Raw genomic sequence first — 19,965 nt, 5'->3', positions numbered from 1 at the left:
GGCATTCATTCAATCTTTCTGACCACCCCTGTCTTTGCTGCCTTTGCCTCCTTTGCCTGTCCCTTGAACATTTGATATCCTCAACACTTCTTCTTCTCTTCCTTTTTATAGCCTCTTTCTGAACAACCTCATCTATTCCTAAAACCTCATTGATGAAAATGCAAGTGACCCCCATGTCCGTGTTTTTCCATCCCAATCTTTCTCCTGAGCTCCAGACCCATGGATACAGCTACTTCCTGCAGTCTCAACTTGGTTGTCCTACAGCACCTTGAACTCCACATGTCCAAAATAGGACTCCTCATTTTTATTCCCAGATTGGCTCCTCCAATGTTTCCCATCCCAGTGAACAGCACCCCTGGCCCCTTAGTTGCCTATCAGGAAAATGGGCATTATCATCTGCTCCATCCTCTCTCTCAACCCTGTATAAATTTATACATTAACCCTTTATAAGTCTAGCTATCCACTCTTACCATTTTTAACTCTGTTGTATCATCTGAATTCCTCTCCATCCTCCTGACCATCACCTGTTTTTGGCGCTTATCATCTCTCCCTTAGACTAATGCATCTCCTTGCCTCTTGTGTCACCTCTAGTCAATCCTCTTTGGTTCCCATGGCATGGTTACCTAAGAGATCGATGTCATTCATCTGTTTAAAAAATTAGTCTCTTGCTACTCCTCACCACACAGTAAAATTTAATTTCCATGAATTTCTCTTAAGTCCTATAATATGCCTTTTGCCCTGCCTAATACACCTATCCCTTTCCCATTCCTGTCCATCAAGCAAATTCTTTACTTTCCATTTAGAATCAGCTTACATATCTATGTGAGCTCATGATCTCTAAAACATGTGTATATATGTGTGTCTCTGCATGTGTATGTGTACATTTATATGTATGTACTTTATATGTTTGTATGTATTAGGATTGCCAGATAAAATACAAGATGCTCAGTTAAGTTTGAATTTCAGCTGGGGCACCTGGCTGGCTTAGTCAGTAGAGCAAGCAACTCTTGATCTTGGGGTCTTAAGTTCAAACCCCATGTTGAGTATAGAGCTTACTTTTAAAAATTGAATTTCAGCTGTGCAACAAATAATGTTAATAATGTTTTGGTACAGATCATGTCTCATATATTGCATGGGATATATTTCTACTAAGTTTTTCAATGTTTATCTGAAATTCAAATATAACTGGGTATCCAGAATTTTTATCTGCTAATTCGGATAGCTTTTGTGTGTGTGTATAAATATATTTATAGTTATTAGTATATATTTATATATGTTATACTATATATATGTGTATATATATATATATATATATATATATATATATATATTTACACTTCCTAGGAGCAGTGACACCCTCATAGCAAGAAATACAATTAGTACCCAGAACTTGGTTTCTAAACACTTAAACTCTGTGCTGAAAAGAACCGGAGCTCCTTGGCAAAATGGCTGATTCTATAGCTGAAGCAGGGAAGGTACAAGATGAGGCCGGAACATCTTCTTGTGCCAGAAAGTAAAATAATGCTAAAAAAGGAACCTGGTAGATCCCATTTCAAGGACACAGGGGCTAACCCAAAGAGGCTCCCACTAGCAAAATAGGGTAAGTTTGAGCACCAAAATAAGGACAGTGATGAGTTTGAAAACAGTGAACAATGTAGGAATCTATGAGTCCATACTGATAAGTAAGTGGGCAGAAAGGGAGAAGCTCTTGCTCACAGGACCACATTGAGTGTTGATGGTAAATGTGGAAGGAAGGCCAGAGTTGGAAAAAATCATTTTGCAAGCATCATACTATAGACTGATTCAGGCAAAAATGACTATCAGATGCTAAATAAAGGGGGAAATGTTTTATTTTTATTTTTTTATTTTTTATTGGTGTTCAATTTACTAACATACAGAATAACCCCCAGTGCCCGTCACCCATTCACTCCCACCCCCCGCCCTCCTCCCCTTCCACCACCCCTAGTTCGTTTCCCAGAGTTAGCAGTCTTTACCTTCTGTCTCCCTTTCTGATATTTCCCACACATTTCTTCTCCCTTCCCTTATATTCCCTTTCACTATTATTTATATTCCCCAAATGAATGAGAACATATAATGTTTGTCCTTCTCCGACTGACTTACTTCACTCAGCATATTACCCTCCAGTTCCATCCACGTTGAAGCAAATGGTGGGTATTTGTCATTTCTAATAGCTGGGAAATGTTAAAAAGATCCTTGCATGGTCTTGAAGTGTTTCCCCTAAGACTGCTCACTTAGTTACAAAGGGGAAAATGGTAACTATGGGGTACAGAGACTGGATGATATCTTCCTTCACTGAGTGATCAAAATTCACATCAGTGACGAGAGACAGATGGCCAGCATGTGCTTCCAGATGGGATCCACTGAGAACACAACATCATGAATGTGGTTTGCCATCTAGGAAAGCATAACTGGGATTTAACCCTGAGGAAACTTCAGACAAATTCAGAAAAGGAACATTCTTTTTTTTTTTTTCTTTTTAAAGGGGAGAGACTGTTAGTATTTTAGGCAAAAATGTCAAAGTCATTAAATGCAAAGAAAGGCTGTGGCAATGTTCCAGATTAAAAGCAATTAAAGAGACATGACAGCTGAATTTAATACCTGACCCCAGACTGGTTCCTGTACTGGAAGGGCAAAGTGATAGCAAAGATATTATTGTATAACTTAACTGAATTAGAAGACAAATGGCAAATCAGTATCAATGTTAAATTTATGGAAGTTGATAAATGTACAGTTGGCCTTTGATTAATCTAAGGGTAAGAGTGCCGACCCCCCCCCACAGTCAAAAATCCACGTAAAGTTTTGACCTCCCCCACACTAAACTAATGACCTACTGTTGACTGGAAGCCTTACTGATAACATACAGTCAACATATATTTTGTATGTTCTATGCATTATATGCTGTATTCTTACAATAAAGTAAGCCAAAGAAAGGAAAACGTTTTTAAGAAAATCTTAAGGAAGAGCATTTATAGTACTTTATTTATTGAAAAAAAAATCCAAACCTGTGTTATTTGGGGCTCACCTGTGCTGTGGTTATAAAGAATATCTTTATTATCAGCAAATACATATTTAGGGGTGAGACCATGATGTATACAATCTCATGTGGTTCCAAAAAAAGATACACTGTTATTTATACTATTATTTTTCAACTTCTCTATAACTTTGAAATAATTTCTTTAAAAAAAAAAAAAGTGAGCTCACGTCTTGCCTCTTCAGGGGATCCAGACTCCCAACAACCTTTTTCCTGCCACTGCACTGCACTTCATCTACTGGGGTCTTCTCCCACACTAAATGTTAAGTACTTGAAGAGGAGAGATTGACTCCTTTCATCTGTGTAAATTCAGGGCCTGGTACAGGGTCAAGCCCACAGTACCTACTCAATAAATATTTGTTGAACAAGCAAACATTCCAAATAATTTGAATGGGAAAACTGAAAACTTGCCTTAGTGTCTATAGCAGAGGCCAACCGGGGGTCCAAGTTTTCTGTGTCCTTGTAGCCTGCACAGTCTGCTCTGTGACCAGCCTCCTGGCCACCTTCTCGCAACATGCCCCTCAGGCCACCTGAGCCCCACAGGATGCTGCGGAGCCAGCCACTTTGGAAAGCATGCCAGAGGGCAGTTTCTGCCAAATGAGCGCTGGGCCTCTTCCTAAACTGGGCTTCCACATGAGCTCTGCGGCCGTACACCAAGACCGTTACTCACGTGAAGCCCCCTGTGAACAGACACCTGCCCCCTGCTGTGCTTCTGTGTGTTCTGCTCTCTTCCTCCGAGGCTCCTTCCCTCCCCAAAACACCCTTTAAGACTCAGTCTGTGCCACCACTCCCAGAAAGCCTTTCCTGACTCCTACTTTCCCCTGCGTGTCTAAGTTGTAAGTCCTTTGCATATATCACCTGTAACACTGGTCCCTAACTCCTGCTGCAGCATTAACTCCAGGCTTTAAATGTTTGTACACCTGTTATGTAGAAGGCTGTAAGCTACTTGAGGGCAGGCACGGGATCACATTTATCTCATGTTTAGCACAGGATGTATAACGTCAATCAGTGTTGGATGGGTGGGTGGATGGATTTAAAAAAACCTTGTAAGAAGAAATGTGAATCAAATCTGAGTTCAAGGTTGCATGTTGGACTTCAAAGAGGTTTACAGCAGAGAAGTAGAACAGATAGTAGAGTTTGTGACAAAAAAAAAAATCATTGGACTTTAAGTGGGGTTACATTAGCAGGGAAATGGGAAAGATAATTCAGTGTAACTCCAGTAGTGGGCAGTGGGAAACCTCCTCCTGGAGCCTGGGAGTCTATATGTTGTTTTCCTTTTTTTTAAGATTTTATTTATTTATTCATGAGAAACAGAGAGAGAGAGAGAGGCAGAGACACAGGCAGAGGGAGAAGCAGGCTCCATGCAGGGAGCCTGACGTGGGACTTGATCCCGGGTCTCCAGGATCACTCCCTGGGCCGAAGGCAGGCGCTAAACCGCTGAGCCACCCGGGGATCCCTATATGTTGTTTTCCTTTAACTGGGGTGCCCTATAGCGACAGCTTACTAGGGCACACTGTTTGCCTTTCTCAGACATTTGCTTCCTACCAAGTAACAGAGTAATATTTTGTACTTACTTCATTTTCTCTTTATCTGGAAATCAGAATTATTGGTCATTTCCAGCATTCCTTTCCCCTAACCCTTAGATGGAATGTAAAAGTAACATGTTTATAAAAATGGGATGAATGTAGATAATTTATGATCAGAATATTATAGGTAGATCAGAAATACACTCAAGTTCCCATCTTTGATTAGAACAACTTTGAAAGTGTTCAAATGAAGTTCGGGGCAACTTCACGTACTATTTTGCAAACTATTATGAACCATATAATAAAATAGATGATTTAATTTTTAAAGATTTTATTTTGAAGTTATCTCCACACGCAATGTGGAGCTCGAACTCATGACCTTGAGCTCAAGTGTCACACCACTGACAGAGCCGACCAGGCATCCCAGGAAAAGAGATTTTTTTTTTATTTTTATCTACAGTATAATTCCCATTCTCTACTCCCTGAGTACAGTTTTATCATATACATGTTGATATAAAATATTTTTACAGCATAGCAAATTTATGATTTTTTTAAAATTTTTATTTATTTATGATAGTCACACACACAGAGAGAGGGAGAGAGAGAGGCAGAGACACAGACAGAGGGGAGAAGCAGGCTCCATGCACCAGGAGCCCGACGTGGGACTCGATCCCGGGTCTCCAGGATCACGCCCTGGGCCAAAGGCAGGCGCCAAACCACTGTGCCACCCAGGGATCCCGCAAATTTATGCTTTAATCAACACACAATTATTTCATGAACTAGTTAACCAAGTTACAAGCAGGGGCATTTACTCATTTGTTATTTTATTCATGCAATAAATCAAGGGCCAATTCTATGGTAGGTCCTGTAGCAGGCACTGGAGGCACCATGAGCAGGTGAATGGGACAAAATCTTGGTCCTCAAAAAGCTCACAGCACAGTAAGGGAAGGGAATGGATGTTCCAAGAAGATCAAACAACATGCCTGGGTCCCAAGGCAGGAGAACATGTGTAGCCTTGCTTAGCGGAACTGAAGGTTGGAACGTAAGCCATTGAGAGGGATGTTGGCAGGAGATGATGAAGCAGGGGAGTGGAGAAATAGACTTATTTTAGAATTCACTTTGGCTTTGCGTGGAGAATGAATGAGAGGGAGAGAGATGATGGTAGTGTGGACTAGGATAGCACCAGTAGAGATAGAAAGAAGTAGATTCTAAGGACTATTTAAGGAATAGGGGTGATGTGTTTATGCTGGTACAGTTGGACACGAGTGAGGACAGTGAGAAGTCAAACCAGGCTTGGGAAGCAGGGTAGATGAGGCTGCCATTCACTGGAATGGGAAATACTGAAAGTAAAGGGGGAATGATCAAGAGTTCCATTTCGTTGCATTGGGTTTGATGGCCTGAGCTCAGTGTCAGGAGAGGCAGGCAGTTGGGGACAAACTCCAGGGAGCAGGTCAGGACTAAAGTTTGGCATGAAGGTGGTGGTTGAACCCAGGGGCTGGTGGGGCAGAGGAGATAGCCCGCTGTGGGCATGTAGGACAGGAAGAGAAGAGGGTGAAGGATGGGACTGGAGTTCTCAGGAAGGACAAGGGGACTTCATGAGGAAGTAGTCTGATTGGTTGAAGGCAGTTGGCTAGGTGAGGCTGATGCTCAGGGGAAAGTTCTGTACGGGACCTATGGGAGGTGTCTTTTAGTGAGCAGTAGGAAGCATGAGAGCAGAAGAAATACACTAGAAAATGGAGTTTTTGTATATCTAGCATTCCTTCTGATAGAAGATATTGTTAGCAACTTGGTTGCCAGGGGCAGAGATAATTGGGAGATATGATAACCAAAGAAGAAGGTAGGGCCAAGTGCAGGGGCAATGTTTAGATTAGAGGGTGCAAGTATATGAAGACTATAAAAGTTTTGTCCAGGCTGGATGTGGATTCCCTTTGCAGGAACCCTTAAAGGGTTGATGCCGCTTGGCCACCGCTGCCCCCACATCTCACCCGGGCAAGCTGGGCAAATACGGCTGTCCCTCGGAGTGGGCCTTCAGCTACCGCGAGGGAGGGGAAGTTATGACCTGTGGATTCTCTTCTTTCTGGACTGGGCCAGGCCCTCTTCTCAGGTGGACCTGGGGTCCTGACCTTCCTTAGGGAGCCCCCTACCTATGAGGATGCCGTTACACTGTCTCCTTGCGGCCATGGCTGCTGCCCCGCTTCCTTCAAACGTCCTGTGCAGAGGACAAGGCCGTAGAAGGATCTTTCTCCGGAGGACAAGACAGCAGTGTAGACATATCTGTGAGTCCCTGAATCAACAAATGTCCCCTCTGCCCAAAGTTCTCTCATTGAAGACAGTATGCAGCCAGGTGAGTTCAAGCAGCACAATTTCAGCCCTGTGTTGGAAGTTCATGCTGAAACATCTTCAAAGTCTCTCAGCCCAAAAGGGGCTGTGTGGTCCACAGGAAGGGCAGGGCCAATGGGCAGAGCAGACTCCTCATCGCCCCCACATTCCCCCCTTCCTATTTCTACAGTAATATATTTCTGCTTGAACCTATGGTGTTTGCCTTAAGCAACACTCTACCAGTATAGACGAACCAGCCATTCTGAGTTTCTTCTGTTTCCTGGTCCCTCTATTGGAGGTGACCAAGAATAGGTCTGCTGGCTTTGGTGGAAGAACAGAGGACCAATATTTCTCCCCAGTTCGTCCCAGCTCCATTTCTTTTCACCCCTGAGGTAGAACCACCCAGACAGCTATTAAAAAGGGAAGCCGGTGCTTCTCATTGAACCCTCCCTCCAGCCCCAGCTAGCTGCGATGAATCAAGAACGAAGAGGCGCTATTTAATCCCCTGCAGCCTTTCCAGAGCAGGCAAGAAAGACCCAGATTGCTCTTCCCCAAGGAGCTTCACGTCATCCATCAAATCCTATCACAGGCTGTCAGGAGGGTGCTGTCGCCAAGATACTTGGTGGTGCAAGGAGCTTGAGAACCAAGTTTAGGAACACACCACAAAAGTTGGGAAGAATCCCTCCGAAGGATCCCTCCTCCTCCACCCCCCCTCAACCTGCCCCCAGGGGCTTCAGGTGCTAGATAACAACAATAACGTTAAGGGCGCTTTATTATTCAAAAAATAAATAACAAGATAATCACAAGTTCACTCTGGAAACAATGGAGACTGCAGGTAGGTAGGAGAGATTTCCTTTAAATACAGTCATTTCAGGAGGAGGAGTGGGCAGCCTCTGCTCTCTCCTCCCGCCTACACTGGTGGAGAGGCAACAGGGTTGAAATAAGATAACCGATTAGCAACAGCCTGACTGTGGGGGGAGGGGGGCGGAGGAGGGAGAGAATGAGTGTCAGGGTGGCTGGTGGGGGCAGGGTTTTCCAGTTCTCCGCGCCATCAGACTTTCTGGAGCCTGTCCCCTCCATCGGGGCCCCGGGGACCCCGGGTCAACCGTAACTGACTGTGAGCTGAGGCTCCCTGTTGCCCTTCAGCATCTTCGCGGGGAAATCGAGTACATTCTCCAGTGAAAGACACTGCATGCAAAGAAACAAAACGAAACTGGACTAATTATCTGCCGTTTACTGAGGATTCAATCTGTGCATAATAGTCTCGTCTTTTTCATGGGACTCTCTGGATGTCTGCATCAGTGGGGCGGCTGCTTCCAGAATATCAACTCTTACCGACCGGGGCCTGTTGGCGCTGCCCCCGCCCTGTCATTCCCTTCTTGCAGCCCTCCACGCCTGGGGGTGTATAATAAATAGTTCTCCACGAGGAGGATCCTAGGGTTATAAATAGGCAGTTCAACAGGGGTGGTGGTCTTAACTGCTCGGCCGTATTACGAAGACCACCAACAGGAGCTGAGCTGCAGCCTGTGAGGTGCCAGCACTCAGAGTTTGAGTAAGCCAAAAGACGTGAAGCCGGTCCCGTGGCTCACTTGGCTTGGATCAGTCACGTTGACGAACACCGAAGCACCTGGATGCAATTCAAATACTCCTCCCAAGTGGATGGACTGTTGGCCGCAAGGTTTGGACGAGCCGCGGGAGCTCGCGGCGCGGAGTAAGACTCTCTCCGTTCCACTCGGGGAATGGAGGCATAGGCTGGCGACGAACGGAGCTTGACTCGAAGCTGCCCGATTGGAGCAGAAGGTGACTTGGGCATAGACGTAATAGAGTCCTTGTCTTTTCACGGCCAACTGTTTCCCATTCTCGAGGCTCACCAGGTTGCTGCTTATGGTGTAGTACCCTTTTGGCGCCCACCGCAGAACTGCAAGGAGAGGGGGAAATGCGTGGTGAGACGAAGCGTGCATGGCTCCCATCCCAGCACGACACAGGCCTTAATGGTGGATACTGGCTTCACGCACACAGGACAGTTTGGGGTGCCAAGCATTCTCAAGGGCCCCTCCACCCCTCCGTCTGGCAAATCAGTAGGGGCTGCGCAGTCGGTGAGAGCTGGGTTCCAATCCAGACTTCAGTCACTTAATCTCCCTGGGCTGTTTACCCCCGTCTGTTACCCTCGTCTGTAACACGGGGATAGTATTATTACAGCGTCTTACAGACTCATTTTGAAGGTTAAACACAGCTGCCAGGCACAGTGAGTTTCCTTCCTCCTTTGGAGCCTTTAAAGCCAATTGGTCCTCGAACTTCAAGTGTGAGTGATTTCAAAGTGCCACATCCTACACTATGCACCGTCAAGCATTCACCGTCAAGCTGATGTGAACACTGCTGTCTTGCCTTCCTTGGATTCCAGAGTGGAAGAGTTGCCAGTTCATCTAGCTCAGCCTCCACTGCCGAAAGACCCCATCTCTTCCTACCTGCTCATGCTGTCACAAACCCAGCTGGCCTCCCACAGCAAGGACTAAAATTAGGCAAGGAAGTATGAAAATGAACCTGTCATTTCACAGTGTTTTGATCTTCCATTGTAGTGGGCGCCACCAACTTGAAAGTACCTGTGTTCTTGTGGCTAAACCTGAGTACCCACCAACGGTATGCCATTTTCTCGGCGGAGATGTTGAGTGGGTTCAAAGTACGGTGTGCGCCTGATTTCAAATCTCAGCTCCCACAGCGAGGTAGACTGCTGGGCATGGGGGCTGGGGAGAAGTCAAAGTATCGATCCTTAGCTTCCTTGAGCCCTCTTTTTAAGTTCCTACTTGGCCATCTATCAAGGTATCAGATTCAAGCTGTTAAGACTCCTCTTTTAGTAATAGGGAAGTCATCCTGAGATGTCTCACATTTCTTGGCCCTCCTGGCCACTCCAGAAATGATACTTCCTTATGATGCTTTCATTTTCAGGCCATTTGAGAAGCCAAGGGCAGGTTCTCTCTCTTTTAGTCCACTAAGATTATCTGTCCTAATCTTTTGCTGTGGGGTGCAGGTCAAGCCTGTGGCAGTGTGCCCGGGCAGGGGCAGGGGGTTTGGGACTGGGATGCAGTGAGGAATGTTGCTGTCCTCGCACCTGCGGACCTTCTGTGAGGCGGACTAGGAAATATGCTGGGACCAATATCGATCCTGGGCCCTTTGGCAGAATCTGAGTGCTGTGAAATATATCCAAGGGCAAGGATTTCTGTACAGGTGGCAAAGACCAGTGGGAAGCTACTCTTCTAGGTGGTGTCTCTGTCGCTGTTATGCAATCCAGGTGTGCAAGTGTCATGTGGATGGCCACCCTGGACATGCCAATACAGCTATGATATTCTCCCATTTCTAAGAATGGCTACCCAGCAGGGTTATTATGTATGGTAGGAATAACTGGTATTAATGAAAGGCTTTATGTTACTCTTCTGACATCTAGACTACAGTAAAGGAAGCTAAGTAATGGCACCTTACATTTATCTAGCACATGACAGTAAAAACTTCTTCCACATTAGCTGATTTGACACTGAAAGTCACCCTGTGAAGTCAGTGAGGCAGGAAACAGCAGTAAATGGACTTGCCCAAGATCACTTAGCAAGTGGTAGTCACTGTTCTGGAATCTCGTTTCAAAAACTTCCTATCCAGGGACACCTGAATGGCTCAATGGTTGAGTGTCTGTCTTCGGCTCAGGTCATGATCCGGGGGTCCTGGGATTGAATCCCACATTGGGCCCCCCACAGGGAGCCTGTCTCTCCCTCTGCCTGTATCTCTGACTCTCTCTGTATGTCTCTCAGGACTAAATACATAAAATCTTTAAAAAAAACTTCCTCTCCAGTGCTCTTCCTTCTGTATTATGATCCATGATAACCATTTATGTTACACTCACTGAGAAGCCCATGCCACCTCAGAGATAAGATGGTATCTCCTCTACTCTCTCTTTGTCTGTCTCTATCTCTCTCTTGTTGTGTGTCTCACTCTCATACACACACACTGTTTAGAACTTCTTTCTGGAGCACTGTGCTAAATTTTTCCAAGACTACTCTGATGCCATCAGACTGCATTTATATCGCAAGGGGGTTTCATGCTCGCAGGCATGTTTCCATCCATTTATCAAATTCAACACATTCTCAGGCACCAGCTCTCTCAAGGTATATAGGTTTGGGAAAAAAAGATCTAAGAGCTAGAATGATGGCAGAATGTATATGGAAATAAACTCAGAGTTGAAAAGATTATAGTATGTCGTCTGTTGTTACTTCATTGGAAAATCTAACATCCTGGCACCTATTGATCTTTGCAGAATGATTTTACCTTTAATTTCCCTGAGGTTGGCCCCTGTGAGGCTGGGGTTAATCATACAGGGATTGACAGATGGGAGGAAGTACCCCCTGAGGCCCATTTACACACAGCGAAGAGGGGTTAGCATGAGGGATGCTCCTAGCCAGGAGGTCACTACCTGCCATCTCGTCTATGTTCTCAGACTAATGGTTCCTCCATCCAGCAATTCATCATTTAGAATCGGCCATTGAACAAGAACATAATGAGAACATCAGGATTGCTTCCCACCTCCTTTTGTCCCTTCAAGTCCCATCTGTGCTCCTGAGCTCACTTTGAAGACAAAGGAGAGCATAGGAGAGAGGTATGGGTGGATTGGTAAATTGGACCCCAGAGGAAGAGAGGAACCTGATCATTAGGCTTCATTGCTTCCACATCCCAGCTTTCCCACCTGGGTGACTGACTCAGATGTTTTGGACTTACCGGACGCTGGGTTACTACTAGCCTCACTTATGACATGGGCTGCAATTCGAGGATCCTGATCACCTGAAATGAAACCAGAAGTCAACTGTCAGGCCAAAGCAATACAAAACTTCCCACAGAACTATTTGGTCCGGTTCTACAGCTGTGTAATAGAGACTGGGCTTAAGTAGGCTATGCAAAAGGAAGAGCACAGCGGCCTGAAGTCCCTGTCACAGGGAAAAGCTGGTTTCTAGAATCTAAACACCGAATTGACTATTTTCACTGATCCCATTCTTCTAATGGTTGCTCAGTACTTGACTCCTCTTTACCGGATTGACGCAGGCTAAAACTCTGGTGTTCGTGAAACAGATTTTGAATCTTGCTGTTAGAAACAGCTCCCATCCATTGGGACCCTCACTGGGCCCCAATGTGGCGTTTGCATACCTAGCTGGCATGGTGCCAATTGTGTCTGACATCATCAAGCAACTGGCCAAACTATTGTTCCTAGCTCAAGTTGCTTCTCATGTAAAAATCTTGCTCTTTAATTAGATGTGTTCATATCCCATGTGAGGAGACTGTGTGCAAGTTTCTTTCTTATTTTTGTTCTCCAGGAATGAGCCTGGTGTCAGACACTTTGTAGGTGCCCTGTAAATATTGAATCAAATTGCATGACCAGAATAACCAGTTTTGTTCAGTTGATCCTTTTCCTGAAGACTGGTGGGCAACATCTACATGCACCCCATTTCCTCAAATTTCACTGTAAGTCACAGACAACATGATACCACTCAACACATTTTAAAATCATTCTGAAGACAAAACCTTCATGGAGATCAGATGACCCATGGCATCCAGAGCAATAGTTAAAGCAAGCTCTAAGTACTCTCTTTGCCTTGGAAAATACTATCTGTATCTCTGTATGCATATATTTCTTAGTGTGTACTAATTTGCACAAGCCACAGCATCATTTTCACTGGCATTATGAATAATACTGGTCTCCCAATGATGCCCCATCTCTCCCATGCTCAGCTGTTTGGCTCACTCCCGGCATTATTCTTGTGTTTGGGATGCTAAATTCTAAGAGGAACAGGGAGAAGAAAAGCCTTGGAAGGAGTCATGGGAGGAACAGTGGAAGACACGGGGAGGTTTAGCCTAGAGAAAGGGCCATGATTGCTGCTTTCAACATCTGGACAGCTGCTGTGTAGAAGCATTCTACTTTGCCTAGTATGGCCCCAAAGAGCAGGACTGGGTCCAATGAGTGGAGATTAAAGCAACAAATTTCAACTCCAGAGGAGAAAAGACTTCCCTCTGAGTAGTATAGTAATCTTTTTATAATTATTAGAGCCATTCCAAGATGGACCAGGATGAATAATGAGCTAGAAGGCGCCTAGGCGTGTTAGATCAGAGGCCAGATGGTCAGTGCTGTTAAGGAGATTCGTGCTCTGTGGGTGGCGCTGCATTGGAGAACCCTGCCTTCCAGTCAAGATCCCTTCAAGCCCTGAGATGTTCGAGATGTTCTGACATTAAGAACAGGGCAGAGAATAGAACGTTGTCACACAGAATCATTCCTTGATTGCAGACACTCAACTGGTCATGGTTCCCCACAAAAAAACAATTATCACTGAGCGATGAATGCCAGTGATGACTTTCTTGTCATCTTATCCTCTGTAGGCGGCACCAGGCTGTGGGGTTGCTTTGAGGAAGATACTGAAAATAGTGGCATTTCTTCATAGTTGGTATTGTTAGCATTAAAGGAACACAGCCTGCCTCATAAATGTGTACATATAAAGCCCTTCCAAATCACAGACATTAGAGAAGGTGTCGATTTAGCCATTGTGGTCCTGTTTTATTCCCAAGGCTAAAAGTTCCCTAATTCAACAGCTGGTTTGTTCAGTGTAATCAGCTTTAGGTTTTAAGTATTCAAAAAAATTGATAAATAGCAACCTACCTTTTTGCATTGCAATGTTTTCTTCTTTCTTCATTTCGTTGTTTAGCATTATCTCCTAAAATAAGAATTATTGCAAAAGGTCATTTTGACAGGAAACCTGGGGTTTTAGAGGCATCATTCATTTGGCATCTGTCATGACTCTATTGCCTGTTCCTGGTGGGGATTATCACATGGACTTAGATCCTGTTATTAATTCCATCATAGCGATTGGGAGCCTGTGGCTCTGACAGATGAGCTGACAACCCAGAAAGCCCAGGGGTGAACCTGGAAGCAGAATCTGGACCCTATTATTTCCACTGCAGTGCTCTCCAGACCAGTGGCTGTGATGCTGACCCTTCCTGTGACCCTGGCCTCCTTGCCTTTGACAGGTATTGACAAATAATGTTGAATGAGGAGATGTTTCTACCCTGGTTACCAGCATATAGAATATTACTAAACATAAAGCATGGCATGTATCTATTAAAATAAAACTGGTCTGAAATCTCTTAGGAAATGGTAAGAGTGAGTTTGACCTTGGGAAGAAATTCCGGACTATGAAAAGACCCTCAGACATTTTTTATTGTCAATGGGATGAGGAGATTCTCTCAATGCTGATCGCCTTATGTGGCCTGTATGTATAGAATATCAGCATATAGGAAACACAGGTAATCTCCCAATGATGCTGTTGTTCAAAGGCAAATGCAACACTTTTTAAGTGGTTTCTTTTCACTTAGCAATGGGGGAAGGCTAGAGGTGCTCAAAGAAATTTACAAGCATGGCCATCAACTCAAGTAGGAAGGGAATCATGGGTACAGCTGCCATTTTAAAGATACTGAATACAAGGCCTTGATGGCTTAACTGGCTGGCACGAGGTCAACCAAGGAGTCTGAGGCTGAAGCCAAGAGCAGAAACTCTGATATCACATGCAGAGGCCGGCTTAGCTCACACCATCACTCTGGGCTCTAAGTACGAGGGCAGAGCACAGGAGCATTTTCATATCTGATAATCAGTCTTGGGCACCTTTCCATTACTGGACTCAATTTTCTACAGGGCCTTTCCTTTCGTCCTTCCCCAGGAGGAATCAGTGTTGGGACTGTTGAGCGTCCTGTTGTAGGCTCAGCTAGATTGCCAGATGGGAAGATGTAAGTCACAGAGCCCTAACGGGGAGCCTGTGCCTCAAAATGCTCACAGGGGCCACAGGGCTTCAACTTTCCACTTGAGCTAAAGTGTGGCGCTGAGAAAGTGCAGGGACAGGAAAATGTTTGTGAGACAGCCAGTAAACAAATGAGTATTTAGTGTCTTTTAAAAAATGGAGTGTGATGATCAAGGTTGAGATACTTTTAGGCTACGTGGTTTGCGCTGGTGTCAGGGCTTGGCCAAGATGAAAACGTGAAGTCAGCAAAGTCTTTTATGCACCCAGCCTTGCCTTTCTGTGAACTTTCCCTCAGCCACACTCCCCAGAGGCTTTTTTCTCCCCCTTGCTTCACTCTCCACCTTGACTAGAAGACTTCTTAAAGTTTACTTCCAGAAAATCTCAGATTAGTTATTTCTCTCTTACTGGGAAGTCTACATGAAAGGTATGGACAGGTGGACACTGACCTTGGAAAGGAAATGCTTTGACACCCCCCCCCATCAAAGACCGCTCAGGCCTCGGTGGGCAGACAACCCTGGAACTGACCAGTCTAGCGGGGTAGGGAGAGTAGTATGTTTTACTATGAAATTACACTATTTAAGACGCTGCCTGAAGTTACCCAAGCATAAGCCCATCTTCCCCTCCAAGTGACAGCTTGGTGTTACCTGCCTCAGGAGCTAATGAGTTACTCCTCACCAGAGCAGTCCAAACAGAGCTTGGTAACCACTTGGTAGGGATTTTGGGAAGTTCAGGGTTGATCATTGGATCTGGTGACTTCTAAGACCCCTTCAAGTCCTATGATTTGGAACCCCCAAATTCCAACCTTTCGTTGCCCTGGACCAGTCAGACCGCGAAGCCCAGAAAGAAAGCCTGCTAACACTCACTAGGAATATTAATATCCAATTTGGGGTTACTCTGTAGGTGGCCAGTTTGATTTCTTTTTAAAAGTCCAAAATATTGTTTAGAATGAGAAATTTGGGAGAATGGCATTGGAAAGGGAAACAGTGTTTGGGAGAGGACTGGGTGGCCAGAAGACATTTTGTTTAACTACCATGTGTGTCATAGGGCCACATGGCACCAACTAGGATCCCGCCCCTGTGGCAGTAGAGGCCAGGGGCTTCCTCTGCCATTCATGAGGAGCCCTGCTTCACATGCCTGAGACAGGCTGCCTTTCTAGAATAGGAAACTTTGAAGCTGTTTTCCTTGCTCCTACCCTGGGTCGCTGATTTGAGAAATTCTACATGTCTGCCCGGAAATAAAACCATTAGAAATGGGCCATTGAACTGTAAAACTCTCAGAAAGAAAGGGAGAGGAGGGGAAAAAGCAAAGGTGCTCTCACTGCCTTGGAGGGAATGCAAGGTTGGTCACATAATTACAGAATGTCAGAGTGGGTCATCTCAGCCCTCTCATTTGTAGATGACAAAACAGGCCAAGGGAGGTGAAGCCATTTGCCCAAGGTCGCACGGCCAAGCCTATTAAATATCCAATAAATATCTGGATTATGAACTGCTGTTCTGAAAGTGGCTGTCTTCACATTTAAATTTGCAACACCTCCCAACACCCTATAGTACCAGCCAGAATCCTCAGAGAACCAGAGAAACTCAAACCATTTCTAAGCCTAGCCAATAAAGAGGGAGTCTTCATCTAAAAACCTAGATTAGCGTAAAGAACACAAAAGGCAGCCATAGATTGGGGCTGCATTCTGATTCCTGGAGATGATGCAGGAATAGGCTCAGAAAAAAAGATCTTAAACCCTTTACTCCTGGGTTAAATATCATACATTATTTATATGCAAGAGCTAACTGCCCTTGGTTTATCCAGATACCTGCTTCCACCCACCCCCACCAGCTTGGCACAGAGCTGCCTTCTCTTCGGGACCCCAAAGTGAGCTGAGGGCCGAGGGTATTCTACTCAGCATCTGAGAGGGGAAACAAACAGGAAGACTTTTTGATGTTTTGCTTCAGGAGAAAGCTTCTAGACTCCCTCTCTGTGATGATGGAATTCATGTGGTAAGGGCATCCTCAGTAAACATTCTAAGACTTCTTGTTGTCAGTACCTATGACAGGCCCCAGTGACAGCAGTGACTGCACTGGGTCCTCTGTCCACCTCTGGTCTTAACAGACCCTAGAGTGGACTGGCTTCATGTGGGGTCTGGTCTGAGTGGCACCGAGAAAGTCCACTCCCCCAACCCCCCACAACCTCTCCTCACAATAAAAGGAAGAGATCTCACTTTCATATGTATGCACATATGTATGTATGTCTATACAACTTCTACACTTTCAGGTTGCCATTTCCCGACCTAGCAAAAGCAGTAAAAGTTTTCAATGACCCTTTAATTAACAGCTGAGCTCCTTACCTTGAGAAAGGCTTCAAATTGGCTTTTAATTTCCTCACAGTTCAGTAAGGACAAGGACCCCTCCCCTTTGTTGCATTTCTGTAACGTTTTCATGAACACAAAATCTTCATAAAGATTCCTTTCATCTTCTATCTATTTGAGAAATAACAGGGACATGAGAAACATAATTCTGGAGAATATGGCTAATGATGTCTGCCTCTACAATTACTTCCACAGCATCAGTAATAGGAGGAGGGCTTTGCAGATATAAATGGGGAATAAAAGTCATTATACCAGATTACTGTTATTTGGTATTAGCTGTTAAAAAATTGACAAAAGCCAGCAACTATAACGTCACATTAACCAAAACTCTAGGTAGAAATCACAGCCATTCTAATAAAATTCCATTACACAGTGTACATTTTGTCCATGTATTATAGCAGCAATATTCTAGAATGATCATATTCCTCATTGCTCTAGTAATGATTGGTCATTGTGAACCCAGTGTATAAAATCATTTTCTGCTGAGCTCGTTTGCCCACCTCATCTTACTTTGTGCTGCAGTGCTTTATAAAAAGAAGTGAATTTGCAATGTGTGTCAATTAACTTGAGTTTCTAATTACATCACTCTTTTTAACTTTAGTATTTGTGGAAAACATTTGCATTTTTAAGGAAATCATCTTTCTTTCCCAGAGCTAACAAGATATTTTAGTTGCCAATGTCTTAGAATAATTAAATGTATGGAATTCACTTGTATAATCAACTGATTCCGTACCACTTTCTTGTTTTAAAATTCAATTTTTAGATTCAAAACAAGATCCAATTAGCCAGCGGCTTCCATTATTATCAAGAATGGGGCACATGGGTGGCTCAGGGGCACATGGGTGGCTCAGCAGTTGAGTATCTGCCTTTGGCTCAGGTTGAGATCCTCAGGATCTGGGATGGAGTCCCGAATCGGGATCCCCACAGGGAGCCTGCTTCTCCCTCTGCCTATGTCTCTGCTCTCTCTCTTATGAATAAATAAATAAAATCTTTAAAAAAAATAAAAGAGCACACCTCAATGCTTTGGTAAATTTGGTCAATGCCTTCCCCCATAGAGGCCAGGCTTGGGTCCAGGCATTTGATTGACAGAGCCCACCAGGCCAAACACAAACAACCAGGCCCAGAACCCCTCTCTTTACTCAACTAAAATGTGAGTTACCCAGTGAGTTGCCTCAACCATCACTGTCTCTCCTTATCCTGATGAAAAACATCCTGGCCTTCATTCTAGGATGGGATCTCAATAGAGGGCATTCAAACATCCCTGAGAAAATGTGGTCTCCAGATGCTGTACATCCACAATTCCCACATCCAGAGTTAGGGGAACAGCCAGATAATTCATCAAATTTCTCCTTTTCATCTGTGCTTGGGTTTCTGTCGGTACAGCCAATAATGCCCCTCAGTGGAAGTGGGTTAAGGCATTGAAACAGGACAAATCCTAACAGTTATTTTTTCCTAAGAATGCAAAAGTACTGAATAATCTACTCTACTGTTTTGTTCCCCTATGTCCCGCCACTTAAGAATGTAAAACATCTCAGAAGGCAACTGAGCAGCTTGCAACTAAAATCAGTGTTTGAAGAATTATAGAGAGAATGCCCTCTTTTACTCTAAGACAGCAAATTCCAGACTTATTTATCCATGTCTATGCTAATCTAAAATGCTATGAAGTTTCAGATCAAAGTCATACTCTCCTTCTCTAGTTAGCAATTAAAAAAAAGGTTGTCTCCATCAAAAAAAAACACAAATTTTTAAGCAAAACTTTAGCAAATAATTATAGAGAGAATGCCCCTTTTACTCTAAGATGGCAAATTCCAGACTTATCTGCATCTGTGCTAATCTAAAACACTATAAAGCTTCAGATCAAAGTCATATTCTCCTTCTCTAGTATTTACTTTGTGCCGGGCTCTGTTCTAAGCTTGCTACAAGGCTAAATTAATGTCATCTACCAGGTGGGTACTATTACCTTCCCCGTTTCTCAAATGTGGAAACTGAGGCACAGAAATATAAAATAACTTGCCCAGGATCGCAGAGCTGATAGGAGCCAGAGTCAAGATTTGAACGTAGGCAGTCTGACTCCAGAGCCCAAGCTCTCGACCAGAGACAAGAATAGGACATCTTACCAACTAGATGGCAAACATAATGCCACAAGACCTTTTTAGCCATTTGGCTTCCTACCATTGTCCATCATCTGGGTAGAACTAAAACCAGTCAACCTGCAAATCAATGAAGACCCCAACTTTCATTAATAAGGACTCTTGGTTCATCTTACCTTGTCCAATCTTCTGTGAAGATATACAGCAAAGAGTGCCGATCCAATCATCTGGGTGATGAGAAAAACAGTAAGCAAATACATAAAAATTTTCATACTGACGGGTGGTCCAGTGGCCACAGATCGGGGAGCAGTTTGGCTATATGTTTCGATCATGCTGTGTTAGAGTTGAAATGATATCTTCAGACCGAGAAGGTGGCAGAGGCAGCATGAAAACACTGTCAAAGTGGCCACCTTACTCAGGATTAGTTAAGAGCGCACAATCGTTGCAGCCCACACTTCCTGGAAAATGTGCTTCGTAGTCTTCTCTCCCAGCAAAAAAAGTTACGTAAAGGTTTTTTTTTTTTTTTTTTTTTTTTTTAATTATACCCATATCATTCACTTCCAGGCTTTCCCTTTTGTTAGTAAAGAAGAAACAAGTTTCTTCTTCCATACATTCATTCTTGCCTTGAAATGTCATAGACTTCTTAACAGACAATGGCAGTATTTTCCTATCGCTAGCTTTCTGGGTTCACCAATTTCAAGGAAAGTGACAAATTTGTCCACTAGCAACAGACTTATTTCAATTTCAATCTTACTAATACAAACCGGGAACCTGGCATATGGGGAAAGAAACATGTCAACAAAAGTTTGGA

General features: G+C 44.2%; 1 protein-coding gene across 1 annotated transcript; it reads right to left on the bottom strand.

Moving 5' to 3' along the window:
* Positions 1-7,651: 7,651 nt before the first annotated feature.
* On the bottom strand, positions 7,652-19,768 carry CD40LG (CD40 ligand). Its single transcript, NM_001002981.1, is given in 5 exon segments — positions 7,652-8,815; positions 11,653-11,715; positions 13,577-13,631; positions 17,044-17,175; positions 19,331-19,768. Coding segments are annotated over 5 exon segments (783 nt in total). The 5' UTR covers positions 19,487-19,768; the 3' UTR covers positions 7,652-8,438.
* Between the last annotated feature and the right edge of the window lie 197 nt (positions 19,769-19,965).

Source organism: Canis lupus, chromosome X (genome assembly GCF_011100685.1).
Source record: "Canis lupus familiaris isolate Mischka breed German Shepherd chromosome X, alternate assembly UU_Cfam_GSD_1.0, whole genome shotgun sequence".
Classification (NCBI taxonomy): Eukaryota; Metazoa; Chordata; class Mammalia; order Carnivora; family Canidae; genus Canis; species Canis lupus.
Note: the sequence above shows the minus strand (reverse complement) of the source record. Positions and strands in the feature narration are given on the sequence as shown.